The sequence below is a fragment of the Xiphophorus couchianus genome, chromosome 9, assembly GCF_001444195.1.
Source record: "Xiphophorus couchianus chromosome 9, X_couchianus-1.0, whole genome shotgun sequence".
NCBI lineage: Eukaryota > Metazoa > Chordata > Actinopteri > Cyprinodontiformes > Poeciliidae > Xiphophorus > Xiphophorus couchianus.
In genome coordinates this window covers 93,836-109,975 of record NC_040236.1, presented here as the reverse complement: position 1 = coordinate 109,975, position 16,140 = coordinate 93,836, and the positions used below count along the sequence as shown (strand labels likewise).

General features: G+C 49.2%; 1 protein-coding gene across 3 annotated transcripts in view; it reads left to right on the top strand.

Moving 5' to 3' along the window:
- Positions 1-16,140, top strand: part of LOC114150983 (transcription factor COE3-like) — an 88,542-nt gene that overhangs the window by 32,701 nt on the left and 39,701 nt on the right. For all 3 annotated transcript variants that reach the window (XM_028027855.1, XM_028027856.1, XM_028027854.1), the window contains exon 6: positions 500-568. In XM_028027855.1, the coding sequence (XP_027883656.1) occupies positions 500-568 (69 nt within the window). The remainder of the gene's footprint in view (positions 1-499; positions 569-16,140) is intronic.

Sequence of the window (16,140 nt, the reverse complement as noted above, 5' to 3'; positions counted from 1 at the left end):
AAGTAAAAATGTCCTGCGGGACTCAAGCGCTGAGCTCCACCCGGCTCTGCAGCGCCCACATAGAAATCCAGCGCTCCTCAGAGTTCTAGTTCTGGACGGCTGCAGCAACATGTGGGGGCGGGTCTGTGACCTCTGACCCGCAACAGTTAGCGGTTAACCGCTAGCCACTCTAATGTCATTTATTCAAACTCCTGAAATGTGTTTGGGTCAGAACCATCCAGCGGTTCGGCCCGTCTGGGTCGGTTCTGGACTCAGCCCGGTTCAGGCTCCAGAACCTCCAGAACTGCCTGAATGGGTTTTGTTCTGGTTCTGACTGATCGGTTCTGTCGACATGGGGAAGATCCCTTCCAGGCCCGGTTCTGAGATGAAGACGATGCTGCAGACATGAGTTCAGATTGGGTGGAAGAGTCGACAGAACCAGAACCAGAACCGATCTGCTACCAGGTGTTTCTGAAGACTCTGGCCCGTTCTAACGGTTCTCTTTCTCTTCCTTCCACAGTCGGTGCTGCGACAAGAAGAGCTGCGGGAACCGGAACGAAACGCCTTCGGACCCGGTCATCATCGACAGGTAGGAATACGCCTGACCTCACTTGACCTCACTTGACGTCGCTCTGATGGGTTCAGCTTCCTGTCTCTCTTCACTTCAGGCTGGTCAGTAATCTGGGCTCATGGTACTGGTTCTGTTGGTCGGTTCCGGTTCCGGTCGGTGAACAGCAGGTGTTTCTGAGCCTTTGGAGCAGCATCAGTCTGAGCTGCGGCCTAATTAAAGCACGGTGCAGCTGGCGCGGCGGCGCCTCCGTTTCTGCTTGTTTCTCACCTCCCACTTCCTGCGAACCGTTTCATCAACACCAGGAAGCGGCGAAAACACGATCAGAGCGGCGGCAAGTCGAGGCCGCCGCCGCTTCTCCTTCATCTTCGAAGATCCGGGAAACAGCTGCCGGTTCTGATGAGCCACTGACTCTGCACCAGAACCAGCAGAACCAGAACCAGGAGCCTTCTGCTCAGTTCAAACCGAGTCAGGAGCAGCAGAACTCGTCCTCGCTCCGTCCTTGGACCCGGCGTCCGTCTGTGATGGGCTGAGTTGCTGCAGGGGGGAGGGAGGGGGGCTTGGTCTGTGGCCAGGTGTGACGCTTCATCCAGCAGAGCTGCAAGTCCCAACCTGCCAGAGACACACACACACGCACACACACGCACACACGCACACACGGAGCGACCTCTCACCTCTGATGGGTTTTTCTGTCGCCTCTCGATGTTTCATCACACAATTCGGCTCAGACGGCCTTTCACAATAAAAGCACAAACTGGGGACTCAAATCTCAGCGGACTTCTGGTTCTGGAGGTTCTGGTTCTGGAGGTTCAGGTGTTTGGTTAGAAATGCTGTTGATTTGTTTTACTGTGTTCTGCTGGTTCTGAGTCCAGTTGTTATCGGACCACTGAGGTTCTGGTTTTTTTGGTTTAGACCTTTCCTTCAGTTCTGTTCCAGTGCAGAAATAACAAGTCAGTGTTCTGGTCTGATTGGACCGGTTCTGTCCTGCCTCCGATGGACCAGCTGAAGCTCTGCTTCCTACAGCCGGGCCCGATCCAACCAGAACCAGGTCAGGTCTCAGTGACTCAGTGTTTCCTGTCCGAACTTATTGGTTCCTTCGGCTTCTCTGCATTTGACTCTGTGACTCTGACACAGGAACCGACAACCAAGACACACACACACACACACACACCCACACACACACACACACACGCACCCACACACACACACACACACGCACACACACACACCCCTACACACACACACACACACACACACCCCTCTCTCTGGACCTTTGGTGTTGTTGGTTCTCGGTTCTCTCTGATTTACGGCTCCACTGGTTCTGCTGCGTTTTGGAGCTCGTTAACAAATGCAGGGATTTATTGCGGTGTTTCCCCCCCTTCCCCCCCCTTCTGCCCCCCTGTGTAGGTGGGTGGGGGATTGGAGGGGCAACATGGCGCTTTTCAGTGACACATCATGCAAATGATGCAGCTGCCGTAAAGTCGGCCTCTGGCTGGATTTAATCAAACATCGTCTGTTTCTGGACTCCAGTTTCTATTTTCCCTCCATCACCAAACATGGTGCAGCGCCACCTGCAGGCTGCCTCAGGTTTAACTGTTTGCAGTGATGCAGTCTTTGGTTGCATGAGGCTTTCAGAGGCCGCCCCGCTGCAGCCGCCCCGCTGCAGCCGCTGTGTGTGAATATAAATGCGAGCCGATGCTCCTCTCATTCGCTTTGTTTCCCCGTTTGCCGGTTAATGGCTAAAATCCTGCCGAGGCAGCAGATCGCGGCGCTGACGGATCGCCGCAGCTTCACTGTTATTACACGCTAATATTGCAATTAGATGGGTGGCCAAGTTGCCCGAGCGGGGCAATAAATTGCCACAGAGTGTCAAAGCGGTGGAGGAGGCTGGGCTGTAATTACCCGCAGCGACGGCGGTGCCCCCGCCTCCCTCACCTCCTGAGCCTTACATGGAGGTCACGACCCCTCAGAGGCTCCATTTACAGCACTGGGGAGGCGCGCTTAGCGTGATGGAGAGTGACCTTTGACCTCAAACAAGCAGGGGCCTCACACAGACAACTCGCACTAATGTGAAAGGACTGACATCTGAAGCCGCGCCTGGCCTCCATCTTGGATGTTAAATCAAGTTTTCAGGCAGAAAAGGCGTTGTCCTCTGGTTCTGGTTCTGAACTGGAACCGGAGCGGATCTCTAAGCCGCTCCGTGATTTCTAAACTACCAGCAGTGTTTTACAGTGCATTCTCTGAGCTCTAACTTCCTGGTTTTAGGCAGAACGCCAGCTGCAGCGTTCAGGATCAACACTGAGGTCCAACAGAACCAGAACCAGCTTTGCGGTTCTTCCAGTCTGTGTTTATGTGGATGCCATTGAACACTTTGACTAGGCCAGTCTCAGCACTGTTGTCAGTGATGCTGATTTAACCAGATTGTTGTTCAGATCAGATCTTGAAGGAAAGTTAGGATGTGAAGAGGAGACGACAGATTAATTATTTCTTAGTTTTTATGGTTGACTTGTTGAAATTGAATCATTGTTTTCTGCATATTGTTGCTCTGGATTTGGTGTTTAGCTGCAGCTGTTCCCACCGAGGTCCACATCTCATTACATCACTAAAACAATTTTTAGAATTTTAACAAAAACAAAACAAGCAAACAGCAGCAAAAAAGATGTTGTGGCAGAAAACATGACATTTTTTCCATTTCTCTGTGAAGAAGGTTTCAGGTCGGCTGCAGGCGTTGTTAGATCCAGTGGCTCAGTCAAAGGACGGTTGGCTAACCTGTCAACGGTGGTAAACAAGGTACAGGCGACGTTGATGTTTTTGCTTATGATTCACCCAAAAAACGTTTGGTTTCATAATAAATATGAAGTTCAGTTTTACATCATTTCCATTCAGCCTTCAAGGCTCCAATCACTTCTTACCAGTGGAGCATTTCTCCACAGAGATTTCTTCCTTCCACACAATCTTCACTACAATGGAACCAATGGTATCTGACATGTATATTGAAAATGATCTACCAGCTCATCTCCTGGCTTACAGCACAGAGAGATTTAAAGTTTCTGCTGAGTTTTCCATGAAATAATGTTTTGTAATAAACACTTTGCTTTGTAATTCAGCAGAGATTGAACTTTCAGAGTTAACAGAGAAATGATGCGACAGAACGACATCAACAGAGATATTAATAATATTCCCAGCCTGACTGGTGATCAGCTCCAGCGTCTCCTCATGTGTTTCCTGCCCAGCATGTTGAGTCGAACCGAAGCTAGCAGCAATAGCTCAGCTTTTTGCCCCTGTATCTTCAGGTTGTCAGCATGGATGTTGAAATCTCCCTCAGTTATTAATCAGTCATAATCAATAAGATAACAGGTAAAAGCTCATTAAAGTCATTGGGAAAATTTGCGACTTTTTTAGTTTTTGCATAAAGTTAGTTTCAGAGATTTTAACTCAATTCTCAAATATTAAAAGGAGTCAAATTAAACTTTTTACAGCTTAGTGAATCATAAAGTATTTTAGCTCCCTTATACTTTATTTTCTCACTTAAATTATTAGGAGTTGCTGATTCAGTCAGTGCTTCGTTATTGTTATCCAACATTTATCAGATCCAGTTTAAGTGACTCTGTGTTTCTAATTCTTCACAGTGAGTTTTCTTTGGACAGCGGATCAATGTGAGGATTACATTTAAATCACTGCCTTTATTTTTTCTGTTTGCTGTTAATTTTCAATTTCATTTAGACAGGCATTCTGCCGAGTCGCATTCTGCCGAGTCGCATTCTGCCGAGTCGCATTCTGCAGGAAGACCAGTGTAAACGTCAGAGTTCAGATATGCAGAGTGCAGGAGGTTCTGATGAAGTTTTGCTTTTTGGGTTCTCAGAAGAGAAGTGATCCATGGCAGTTCAGTTCAGGCGTTGAGATGCATCAGTCCTGGGGGAGAAGCTTCTCATGAGCTGCTGTGGCTTCAGAAGGTGTTGAAGGGGAAACAGGAGGAGGAGAACCGGCAACTTCGTCTCCAACTGGTGTGATGATCGCTTATCGGTTTGTTCTGGCACAGTGTGCTACCGACATTCAGACGGTTCCTTGGCATTCAGACGTTCCTTCGCATTCAGACGTTCCTTCGCATTCAGACGTTCCTTCGCATTCAGACGTTCCTTCGCATTCAGACGTTTCCTTGGCATGCAGACGATCCCTTCGCATTCAGACGATCCCTTCGCATTCAGACGATCCCTTCGCATTCAGACGATCCCTTCGCATTCAGACGATCCCTTCGCATTCAGACGATCCTTCGCATTCAGACGTTTCCTTGGCTTTCAGACGTTCCTTCGCATTCAGGCGATCCCTTCGCATTCAGACGTTCCTTTCAGACGTTCCTTCGCATTCAGACGTTCCTTCGCATTCAGACGTTCCTTCGCATTCAGACGTTTCCTTGGCATTCAGACGTTTCCTTGGCATTCAGACGTTTCCTTGGCATTCAGACGATCCCTTCGCATTCAGACGATCCCTTCGCATTCAGACGATCCCTTCGCATTCAGACGATCCTTCGCATTCAGACATTTCCTTGGCATTCAGACGTTCCTTCGCATTCAGGCGATCCCTTCGCATTCAGACGTTCCTTTCAGACGTTCCTTCGCATTCAGACGTTCCTTCGCATTCAGACGTTCCTTCGCATTCAGACGTTTCCTTCGCATTCAGACGTTTCCTTGGCATTCAGACGATCCTTGGCATTCAGACGATCCCTTCGCATTCAGACGTTCCTTCGCATTCAGACGTTCCTTCGCATTCAGACGTTTCCTTGGCATTCAGACGATCCCTTCGCATTCAGACGTTCCTTCGCATTCAGACGTTCCTTCGCATTCAGACGTTCCTTGGCATTCAGACGATCCCTTCGCATTCAGACGATCCTTCGCATTCAGACGATCCCTTCGCATTCAGACGTTCCTTGGCATTCAGACGATCCCTTCGCATTCAGACGTTCCTTCGCATTCAGACGTTCCTTCGCATTCAGACGTTCCTTCGCATTCAGACGTTCCTTCGCATTCAGACGTTCCTTCGCATTCAGACGTTTCCTTGGCATTCAGACGATCCCTTCGCATTCAGACGATCCCTTCGCATTCAGACGATCCCTTCGCATTCAGACGATCCCTTCGCATTCAGACGATCCCTTCGCATTCAGACGTTTCCTTGGCATTCAGACGTTCTTTCGCATTCAGGCGATCCCTTCGCATTCAGACGTTCCTTCGCATTCAGACGTTCCTTCGCATTCAGACGTTCCTTCGCATTCAGACGTTTCCTTCGCATTCAGACGTTTCCTTGGCATTCAGACGATCCCTTCGCATTCAGACGTTCCTTCGCATTCAGACGTTCCTTCGCATTCAGACGTTTCCTTGGCATTCAGACGATCCCTTCGCATTCAGACGTTCCTTCGCATTCAGACGTTCCTTCGCATTCAGACGTTTCTTCGCATTCAGACATTTCCTTCGCTGTCAGACGTTTCCTTCGCATTCAGACGCTCCATCCATCGCTTGCATCCATCGTTCCACCGCTCTGGATCCATTGCAAACCTCTACAAGTGTGATTATAAGGTCTGGCGCTGAGCGAGCCAGGCAGTCAGTGGGACTTTAGTACTTGAGACGTATTCTCTGAACAGATCCTTCATGGATGATAGAAATGTCGGCACAATCAAACCTGCGGCACCTTCCAAACAAACCGCTTTGAGTGAGAGGTGATAATGTATAAAACATCTTTACTATGATCAACATAATGTTGGTTTTTCACATCTTTTACAGATATTACTCTGTATGAAATGGTTGAAGAAACCCCTTGTGACGACCCCCTGCTGTTTTGCACTGTGGCCGGCTAACTATGCTTCAGTTAAGGTCTTGGAGATGGGAGGCGCTTATGGTCCACCTGCACCGTATCTATTGAGCACTCGCTTATTTATGGAGATCGAGAACCAGATCCAGAGGCGGAGCCTGAACCAGACGGCCTGAGGCGCATCTGTTGCCTGACGCAGTGTTGGAGCCAGTTTAGGGTTCTGATCGACCGCATGTGGAGGCGTCGCCTGACCGGACCTTGGAGCAGATGTCGAGACCTGTGGGGGGCCAGCCGGTCCGTGTCCGAAGAAGATCTGTGCCTGACAGAGGACCAGATTGAGGGGTGCACACACCGGTGTAGCGGTTCCTACTGCTAGACTTCATTTTAATAATAAAAGAATCTAGAGGGCTTAAAACGGTTCATGTCGTACCCCCCAGATTGTTGTTGTGGTCATCTGAGCCGGGCTGGAACTCATTAATAAAAGAAACTTCAGTTCCCTTCAGGAACCTTTGAAAACGAATCACGTCCATCAAAGTTAGGTTTGCAGAGAGTAATTAAACCTAAGGAGAGCTTTTACTTTGACTTTCTGCTGACGGCTTCATGGATTCGTCTTCATTGGAGTAAAGAAACAACAGATCAACATGTTGGTCTCGCAGTTATGACGCTTTATAGTCTCATGGGAGGAGAAACGGCAGCAATGCAGCTGGAGATTTAAGGAGGCGATTCAGGAGTGGAGCAGAAGAAGCTGTAAGCTTTGTTTCATCCAGAAAAACCTTCAGAGATCCAACAGCGAAACATGGAACTCTCTGTCATACACGGTGCGATAAAGTGAGTCTGAACCCGAGTCGCCTCCGTCTTCTGGCCCAGTTTCAGTCCCGCCTCTGTTCTGTCGCTGGATTCACTTCCACTTGGTCCGTTTTTAGTCTTCTCCCTTAATGAAAGTGTGATTGCTAAGGCCTAGTTTTCATTCTTTCATGCTTCTGATCTGGTTTTGATTTGCCCTCAGTCGGGTCAGCGGCTTCTCAGTCCGGCTCCAGTTTGTTTGTCTTTGGTTTTGTTGCCTGGTTTTGGTCCCAGTTTCTGGTTCTGTCTTCCGTGACAGCGACACATCAGGAAGAGGACGGTGAGAAATGTTCTCTGGTTTGTTGGTCAAATGAAATTGGAACAGTAGATCTGAAGTCTGGACTCGGTGCAGGGGTCAGGGGTCGTCTGTCCCAGCAGACGCTTCCCAACAATCGGGGCGCATCGATCGGGACATCGCGGCCGATCGGAGCCGCGCAGATTAACGGTATGGATTTACAATAAAACAGAACATCACCGAGCCAGAGAGGAAGATGGAGCATCCTCCATCTTGCCCTCAGGAAGGGGTTGGGGAGTGAAGGGGGGCTGAATAAAACTTCAGCGCTAATTGGAGCATTTTATGCTAACTTGTTGCTATCATGGTGGTTCTGACTTAGACAACAGGAAGTGCTGAGAAGGTACTGAGTAATGCATTGTGGGAAATATAGATCATAGCGATCTACTCTACAATTTAAAGATTTCTGTGGTCCAGAACCAGAACCGTGGGTCTGAGACGACCCATATCAGGTTAGCAGTCACATTTTCACTGAAATACTTTTTCTCTAAAAACAAAAATCCATTTTTCTGCAAAGTTAATGTTTTGCTGATGATTGAAGAGACTGAAAGGGTTAACTGGGCCTGCCTGGTCCAGAACCTGGTCCAGAACCTGGTCCAGTTGGTTGGGAGGAACGGTTGTTAATCAGCAGCTAGAATATGAAGAAGTGTGACATCACTTTCTGTCTGATTTTTTTCTCAGAGTCAGAGGTTAGTAGTGCCGATGGTTCTGTTCTGGTCCGTAAGGTCCAAATTAAAGTTCTGACTCACATTGTTGTACCTGATGATTCTCCCAGCGTTCCCAGCGTTCCCAGTCACTACAATGAACCTTTTCCACTTGAATGCTGAAAGTTCAAAGGTTTGTTTCTTGTCGCATTTTGTTTTGACTCTGGAATTTTATTTTCTGCCTTCAGGTCGGTTTGTGAAAACTTTCGTGTTCCTTAGATAGAAGGAAATCCAAAAGATCTGAACTGGTTCTGCACTGGTTTTAGGTTTTCGATCCATGTTCAGTTGCAGTGAGCAGAACATGCTGGCAGCTGCAGTCCGAACCTCGGGTCATGTGACCTTTAGGTTAAGTGACCTGTAGGTCGGGTAACCAGTGCCTAAACATGGCGGCGTCTCAGGCTGAGGCCAGACGGCGCGCCGCCACCACAGAACGCATCGGGTCGCTGAGGGACCGGCACCAGAAAAAAACCTTCTGCAAGCGGGTCGAGTCGCCGTTACCGTCATCAGCTTTAGTTTCATGGCTGCAAATCTTCTTCACACACACACACACACAGCGCTACTGCTCAGAGGTGAGACTCTCTCTGCTCGATCTGACGGAGTGTTGGCCTGTGTGTGTGGGGGGTGTGTGTGTGTGTGTGTGTGTGTGTGTGTGTGTGTGTGTGCGTGTGTGAGAGAGAGAGAGAGAGAGAGAGAGAGAGAGGAGGTGTTCAGGCTATCAGCCTCCATGTTGCAGCTTGTTTCTTCTCTCATCTTTAACTCCCTGAAAATAAAACAAGACGACTCTATTCCTCAGGATCAGAACTAAATTTAAAGGTGTGTGAGTTTCGTGGTGTGGGCGTGGCGGGGGGGGGGGGGGGGGTGCAATGAAGCAGAAGAAGAAGAAAAAAAGCAGAAGAAGAAAATCTCCAATTCATTGAGATCAAGTCAATAACACTGTAATATTTATGAAGACTGGAAGCCAGGCTGCCCTAAAACCCAAACTCCAGCAATCCTGAATTATAAATTGGTATTGATCTGTGCGTGTGCGTTTGTGTGTGGGTGTGTGTGTGCAGCATTTTTCGTTCAAATGAGAGATTGTTTTTGGGCCTGCATGAAAACAGAAAGTCCAGAGCAGCTGGTTTGGAAACACTTTTTAACGGCAAGAAAAAAAATTATGTGTGTGTAGGGGTGTGTGTGTGTGTGTGTAGGGGTGTGTGTGTGCAGGTGTGTGTGTGTGTGTGACATCACAGTGTCCTAACTAAACTTTCTTCAGGCAGCAGTTAATTGTTCTTACACTTCAGAATAAAAACTTCTTTAACATGAGAACATCCTAAGTTCTCAGTTTGGCTTAAACACTGACCTCAGCAGCTAGCTATACTGCTAACCATACAGCTAGCCCTGCCGCTAACCACCGCTAGCATCTTTAGCTCTGGCTTGCTGTGGGTTATCAGTCTTTTGGAAGATGAACTCCTGACCAGCCTTTAGCTTTTAGCAGGTGTTCATTCAGGACTGTTAGCTCAATGCTAACCAGCTTCCTTGTTTCTACTGAAAAGCCTCCCTCAGCATCAGGCTGCCACCACCATGCTGGTTTTCCTCCACTGCGTGCAAGAAGAAAACAAAGTCAGGGAGAGAGCAGAAGAAGACAATGAGGCTCATGTTTCGTTTACTTTGATGTTTCGCCATAGCAACCACCAACAGCCATGACAACCAGTTAAACCAGTAACTGCCCAGTTTAAAGGATAAAAGCCTGCTGCTGCCCAGGTCACAGAACCTCCAACCGGTTCTACTGGCCGAAAAGTTCTGGAGGCGACAAAATGCAATCTGGCAGAACAAGCAGGAGGAGGAGGAGGCGGACCGGGGGTTTGATCGTCCGCCTCGTCTTTCTTCAGCCTCGCAGTAAAACCTCTAAGCAGGGAGCGCCATCTGGACCGGGCCCTGTGGAGGCGTAACGGGCCCAGAAGCTCGGGGTCGCGATGCTTTACTGCCCAAGCCTGCCGCCTGCAGATGGCAGCGGGCGTGCCGCTGGAAAACGCCAAGGTCGCAGCAGCATGTGGCGCGGTGGGGGGGCGGGGGGGGGGCAACCACTGGAGCCATGGCAACATCAGGGCCGCGCTATGCTACATTAAAGAGCAGCGCTAACTCACCATATGGGAGGACGAGCTATCAAAGCTAATAGCTGTTAGCTCAACACACACACACACACACACACACACGGTTAGTAGAAAGCAGAGTCTGTGTGCAGCTGGCGCTCGGACCAGGCAGAACATTATGACCGCTGGCGACCTGTCGGGGGGCATGGTCAGCATCAGAACACCTGCTGGGTTGGGTTGACACCGAGAGAGTTGGACCGTGGAACCGGTCCAGAACCTATTGAACTTATCAGACCAGAACCTGGAGCGATGGACTCGAGGTACTTGGTTCTGTTAACCTGAACGGGACTGTAAATCCACTTGCGGGGCGATCCGTGGTTCTGGACACGGAGACACCATCAGAACCAGTGAAGTTCTGTCCGGGTTCAGAGCAAGGTTCTGGTTCTGCTGGCGAACCGGTCCTCACACCTCCTGCCGTCTCCCTGGACTAAAATCTGGAGGTTTTTCTCCACAGCGATTTTTTTTCCACCAGAACCAGAACCAGAACCGGGTCTGTGCTGCAGGCTGTTGCTCGCTCGCCCCTCTCTCTCTCTGCAGGTAAATTGAGTTTCAAGGTGAGCGACTCATTCCAGGAAGGTCGGCATTTGTCTGGCGGGGGGTTATGCTGCGGGAGTCTGTCAGTCTGAGGGATGAAGTGGAGAACCAGGTCCAACAGAACCGGGCAAATCATCTCCAGGTGTGTCTCTGTAACGCAACCTGCAGAACCGGGTCAACAGAACCGGGTCAGAGTCTGTAGAACCACTTTCTACCCCAAAGTTTCTCCTTATTTCACTTCCAGAAAAATCTGAATCTGAGGCTCCAGAACTTCCTGGCTCTGGTGGTTCTGATCCATTTCCCTGCAACAGCCGGTCCAGTTGGTTCTGAAGATTCTGGATCTGCTTTATCCCAAACCTGCTGCTCTTCTTCCTCACCGCCGGCTGCTCCTTTACCGCCTTGCGCTGTTTCCCTGACGACACCCCAAGCCCGATGGTGCCGCCGTAAACCGGGCCAGCAAACCGGGCCAGCACGGTTCTGCCAGGCCCATAAACTCCTCCTGTTCCTCCTCCTCCAAAACTCAGCGAGTCAAAATGGCGGAGGCTGATGAGGAGGATCACAAAACGTCTGGATGGAGAAAAACTGCCTCAAATTTTTATACACAAGATATCAGCTGAAACAAGCTAATGTGATCGGCTAATGCTAGTGCCATTAGCTAGAGCTAGTGCCATTAGCTAGAGCTGGCGTCATTAGCTAGAGCTAACAAAGTTAGCTAGAGCTAGCACTTGAACTGACACCAAATCCAAATACATTGGAAACTGACAAAGGGATGTTTAAAGTGACAATTAAGGATCTTTAAGAATTTGTGACAAACTAATCCCATTAAGCTGAGAAAATGTTTTGATCCCAAAGCTAACTAGCTAGCTAGTGGCTTTCAGTTTGGCATTACAAAGCTGAAGTTGAAGTTGGCTTCTGATTGAAAACGGCTAAATGGTAATCCCACCCACTTTTTCACAACCTTTAGCATCAGTAATGTGCTGGAACCTTAAAACTAAAATCCTCGGACACTTCAGGGTAGCGTCCTAACCCCTAGCCCCTAACCTCTAACCCCTAACCCCATACCCAAGCACAGAACGCAGCGTCGGGCCGTTAGCTACAGAATTGATCGTGGATAGCGTTGTGCTACTGAACCTGTTCTGTTCAACACATCAGTGCTTAGTTTAATGGAGACTGGTTGCTGTTTATTATGAGCTGGAAGCTAACGGTCAAGGCATGTGTGATGACATGTTAAAATCACAGCGCCATCTGGTGGCCTGGCATGACAACTGCAGCTGACTGGAGGCCTCTTGTAAAACCTGAAACTTTTACAACCGACGTCAGAAAACACCGGCAGCTTCCAGGCAACGTAGCCTGAGCTAATACCACACAAATAAACACATACAGCTCTGAAGCTGGAAGCTGGTATCTAACTGGTCTCTGACCGGTCTGTACTGGGAAGGCTGGTTTCTGTTGAAGTCATTTCAGAGGGACGCGAGTAAAACGGATAAATATTCACAACATGCTCGTCTCCTAATCACACCTCACTAATCTCACCTGTCAGATCCCAACCTGATGGACCAATCACAGAGCTCGCTCCTGGAGGATGCTGGGAAGAAAAATGGGCAGCGATGAAGTCAGAGCTAAGATAAGATAAGATAAAATTTATTTGTCATTGTCATCAACAGATTACAGATTGAGATTTGCTCGACTCGAGTTAAGATGCAGGTTATGTGTATATACATAATATACAAAGATAAAGAAATAAATAGTACAAAATGAGAAATAAATAGACATCAGAAGATGGTTGCAGCGCCTGGAGGTGTCGCAACAGAATTGACATTTTTAACAAAGTGGTGTCAAGAGCAGAAGTTCTTATGCCTTTGAATTTAGTGCCATGGTTGCCATCGGGTAAAAACTGTTTTTTAGGCGATTTGTCCTGGTTTTTATTGCTCTGTATCTCTTGCCTGATGGCAGCAGCTGGAAGAGACCATGGCCAGGGTGTGAAGAGTCATTTAAAATGTCCAAAACTTTCTTGTGGAGCCTGGAAGTGTAAATCTGTTCCATAGTGGGGAGGGGGCAGCCTATGGTTCTCTCTGCTGCCCTAACAACCCTCTGGAGCGCCTTCTTGTCCACAGATGTGCTGCTGCCGTACCAGACACACGGACCGTACGTGAGCACACTCTCTATGGAGCAGTGATAGAAGGCCTGCAGCAGGTCTGAGGGGAGATGGTTCTTCTTGAATATTCTCAGAAAGTACAGTCTCTGCTGTGCCTTCTTCAACAGCTCCTTGGTGTTGGTGCTCCAGGTTAGCTTGTCCTCTAACTCCATGCCCAGAACCCTGAACACTGGGACCCTCTCCACACAGGTCCCACTGATGGTGAGAGGCTGGATGTCTGTTTTGTTCTTCCTGAAGTCGATCACCAGCTCCTTTTTTTTGGAGGTGTTGAGGAGCAGGTTATTGACTTTGCACCACTCTGACAGCCGCTGCACCTCATCCCTGTACTCCAGCTCCCCCTTCCCGCCTGAGATGAGACCAACAACAGTCGTGTCATCTGCAAACTTTATGATCTTGTTGCTGAGGTGGTTGGAGACACAGTCATGAGTGTAGAGGGTGTAGAGAAGTGGGCTGAGCACGCAACCCTGTGGCGATCCGGTGTTCAGGCTCAGAGCAGTGGAGGTGTGGGGGCCCAGTCTGACCCTCTGGGAGCGACCTGTTAGGAAGTCCAGGATCCAACTGCAGGTGGCTGATGGGAGCCCAAGGTTTGCTAGCTTGGACACCAGACGTTGGGGAAGTATGGTATTAAATGCTGAGCTGAAGTCCACGAAGAGCATTCTGACGTAGCTCCCCTGCTTCTCTAAGTGGGTCAGGGCAGCATGAAGTGCAGTGGATACAGCGTCCTCTGTGGACCTCTTTGCTTTGTAGGCAAATTGGAGAGGGTCCAGCTCAGCAGGCTGGCCAGCGAGGATGTGACTCCGCACCAGTCTCTCCAAGCACTTCATGATGATCGGTGTGAGTGCCACTGGACGGTAGTCGTTCAGGGTGTTGATGTTGGTTCTTTTCGGCAGGGGGACAATGGTAGAGGACTTTAGGCAGGGAGGGACAGTGGCTTGAGACAGGGACTGGTTAAAAATCTTTGTGAAGCTAGCGCTCCTCTTCCTCCTCTGGGTGCTCCGCAGAGAGCAGGGCGCCTAGTTCAGATTCAGGTGTGTGTAGGAAGTGAGAATGATGGACTGCGCTATGGGTGTGTGTGAGTACAAGCATCGACCCATCGATCGGAGTCGCTGTGGCTCTCCTGGTGCCGGCAGGCTTAACTGTTGTTGCTGCTGCGGCTCTTTAGCCGTCAGTCATTAATTAATGCCCTCACACTGTGAGCTCTCTCCACCTGTCACTCACACACACACTCACACACACACTCACACACACAGCTGTGACTGATAGCCACTCAGAGCGTTTGATCCAGCCGGTTGACGGTAATGAAGTGGGGACTGAGGGTCGTCTGCAGCCTTTGATTTCCTCTGGGCTCGGCGCGTCGACGCGCAGCGTGAGCCGACTCCTAAACACCTCTGCCACGTTTTCCTACCTGAGCTGAGCTGCTGGGGTTCTGACCCGGTTCAGGAGGTCCTGGCCTCCTGAACCCCTAGCCAGATTCAGCTCTCACCAAACCACGTATTTAAGTTGACCTTCATGCTGTGGGTTTGATTCTGTCTCTGCTTTCTGCCTGCGCTTTTATTTTGTTGACACATCCCATGATAGTCTGCGCATCGCCGTGGTAACACAGCGTAGAACTATGGTGATCGGGTTTGCTTTTCCCACTGGAGGAACCAGAACCTGCTGCTGCTCTGAAATGTGTTGGCTTGTATTTACATGATGAAGGTGATGATGACGATGGAGTTCTCTATTTACGGAGCAGGAAGTGGATGTTCGCCGGTTCTCCTGGGAAACGTCGTTCCATGCAGCTGTGTACCGATGCTGCTGACCTTTGACCTTCACAGCAGCAGAAACACGATCCGGTCGGGAACAAACCAGAACATTTAATCTTTCTGCTAAATTACTGAATAAATGAGCTGAACATCAGAGATATTTCAAGATTTCTATCATATTTCTAGATTTTAATCTTCAGGTTCTTCATCAGATTAAAGTTGTTCTATCTGTTCATCTTTCCAGAGTTTTTCTGATCATTCATTGAGTTCCTTTGAAATGTGGAGGTTAACATTAGCATTAGCTGCTACATGTTAGCATTCAGATGCTGCTTCATGCTAGCACAGCTTTGCTAACAGGCTAACTCCTTTTTTGCAGTATTTTCCGGGATTCAATTGGTTTGAAGCAGAAATGAACAGAGAAGCCGCTCCAGCGCCGCTGTTAGTGGATTAGCTGCGCGTCAGGTTTACAGTCGTACCAGAAACTAATGCATACAAAGGTTCCACTTTAATTACTGTATGCCAAATAAAACAACAAAAAACTTTGTACAGGTTTTATTTAAAGAATATTTATGTAATTAATCAAAATCAAGGTGTTAAACTCCCAGCTGATTGTAGGTAAGATGTAACGTTATCCGGCACAGGCTGATGCAGTTTTCGGATCAGTTGGTTCCGTCCCACACTTCCAGCATCGCTCCAGGAGTGCGGCGGCGGGCGCGGCGGCGGGCGCGGCGGCGGGCGCGGCGGCGGGCGCGGCGGCGGGCGCGGCGGCGGGGCGCTCCACAGGTGCTGCGTTTGTGGGGCTAAATGAAACGCTCAGGACCGTTTTCACCTGCTCAGGCAGCGTCTGGCCCCCAAGTTAAAGATAAAGACAACTCGCATACATTTGCATCCATAATGCGGGGCGGCCGCCATTTAATATGCAAATTCCCTGAAATATTACTGAACACCTTCTGTTCAGAGCGAATACATTTGAATTTGCAATTAGAAAGATCCTGTTTAATTAATGAAAAGTGTTCATTTTTGGCTGCTCGCTAATTTGATTAGAGATGTTGACGAGGGGGGCTGCACAGTGGCGCAGTTGGTAGCACTGTTGCCTTGCAGCAAGAAGGTCCTGGGTTCGATTCCCGGCCGGGGTCTTTCTGCATGGAGTTTGCATGTTCTCCCTGTGCATGCGTGGGTTCTCTCCGGGTTCTCCGGCTTCCTCCCACAGTCCAAAAACATGACTGTTAGGTTAATTGGTCTCTCTAAATTCTCCCTAGGGGTGAGTGTATGTGTGAATGGTTGTTTGTCCTGTATGTCTTTGTGTTGCCCTGCGACAGACTGGCGACCTGTCCAGGGTGTACCCCGCCTCTCGCCTGCAACGTAGCTGGAGATAGACACCAGCAACCCTCC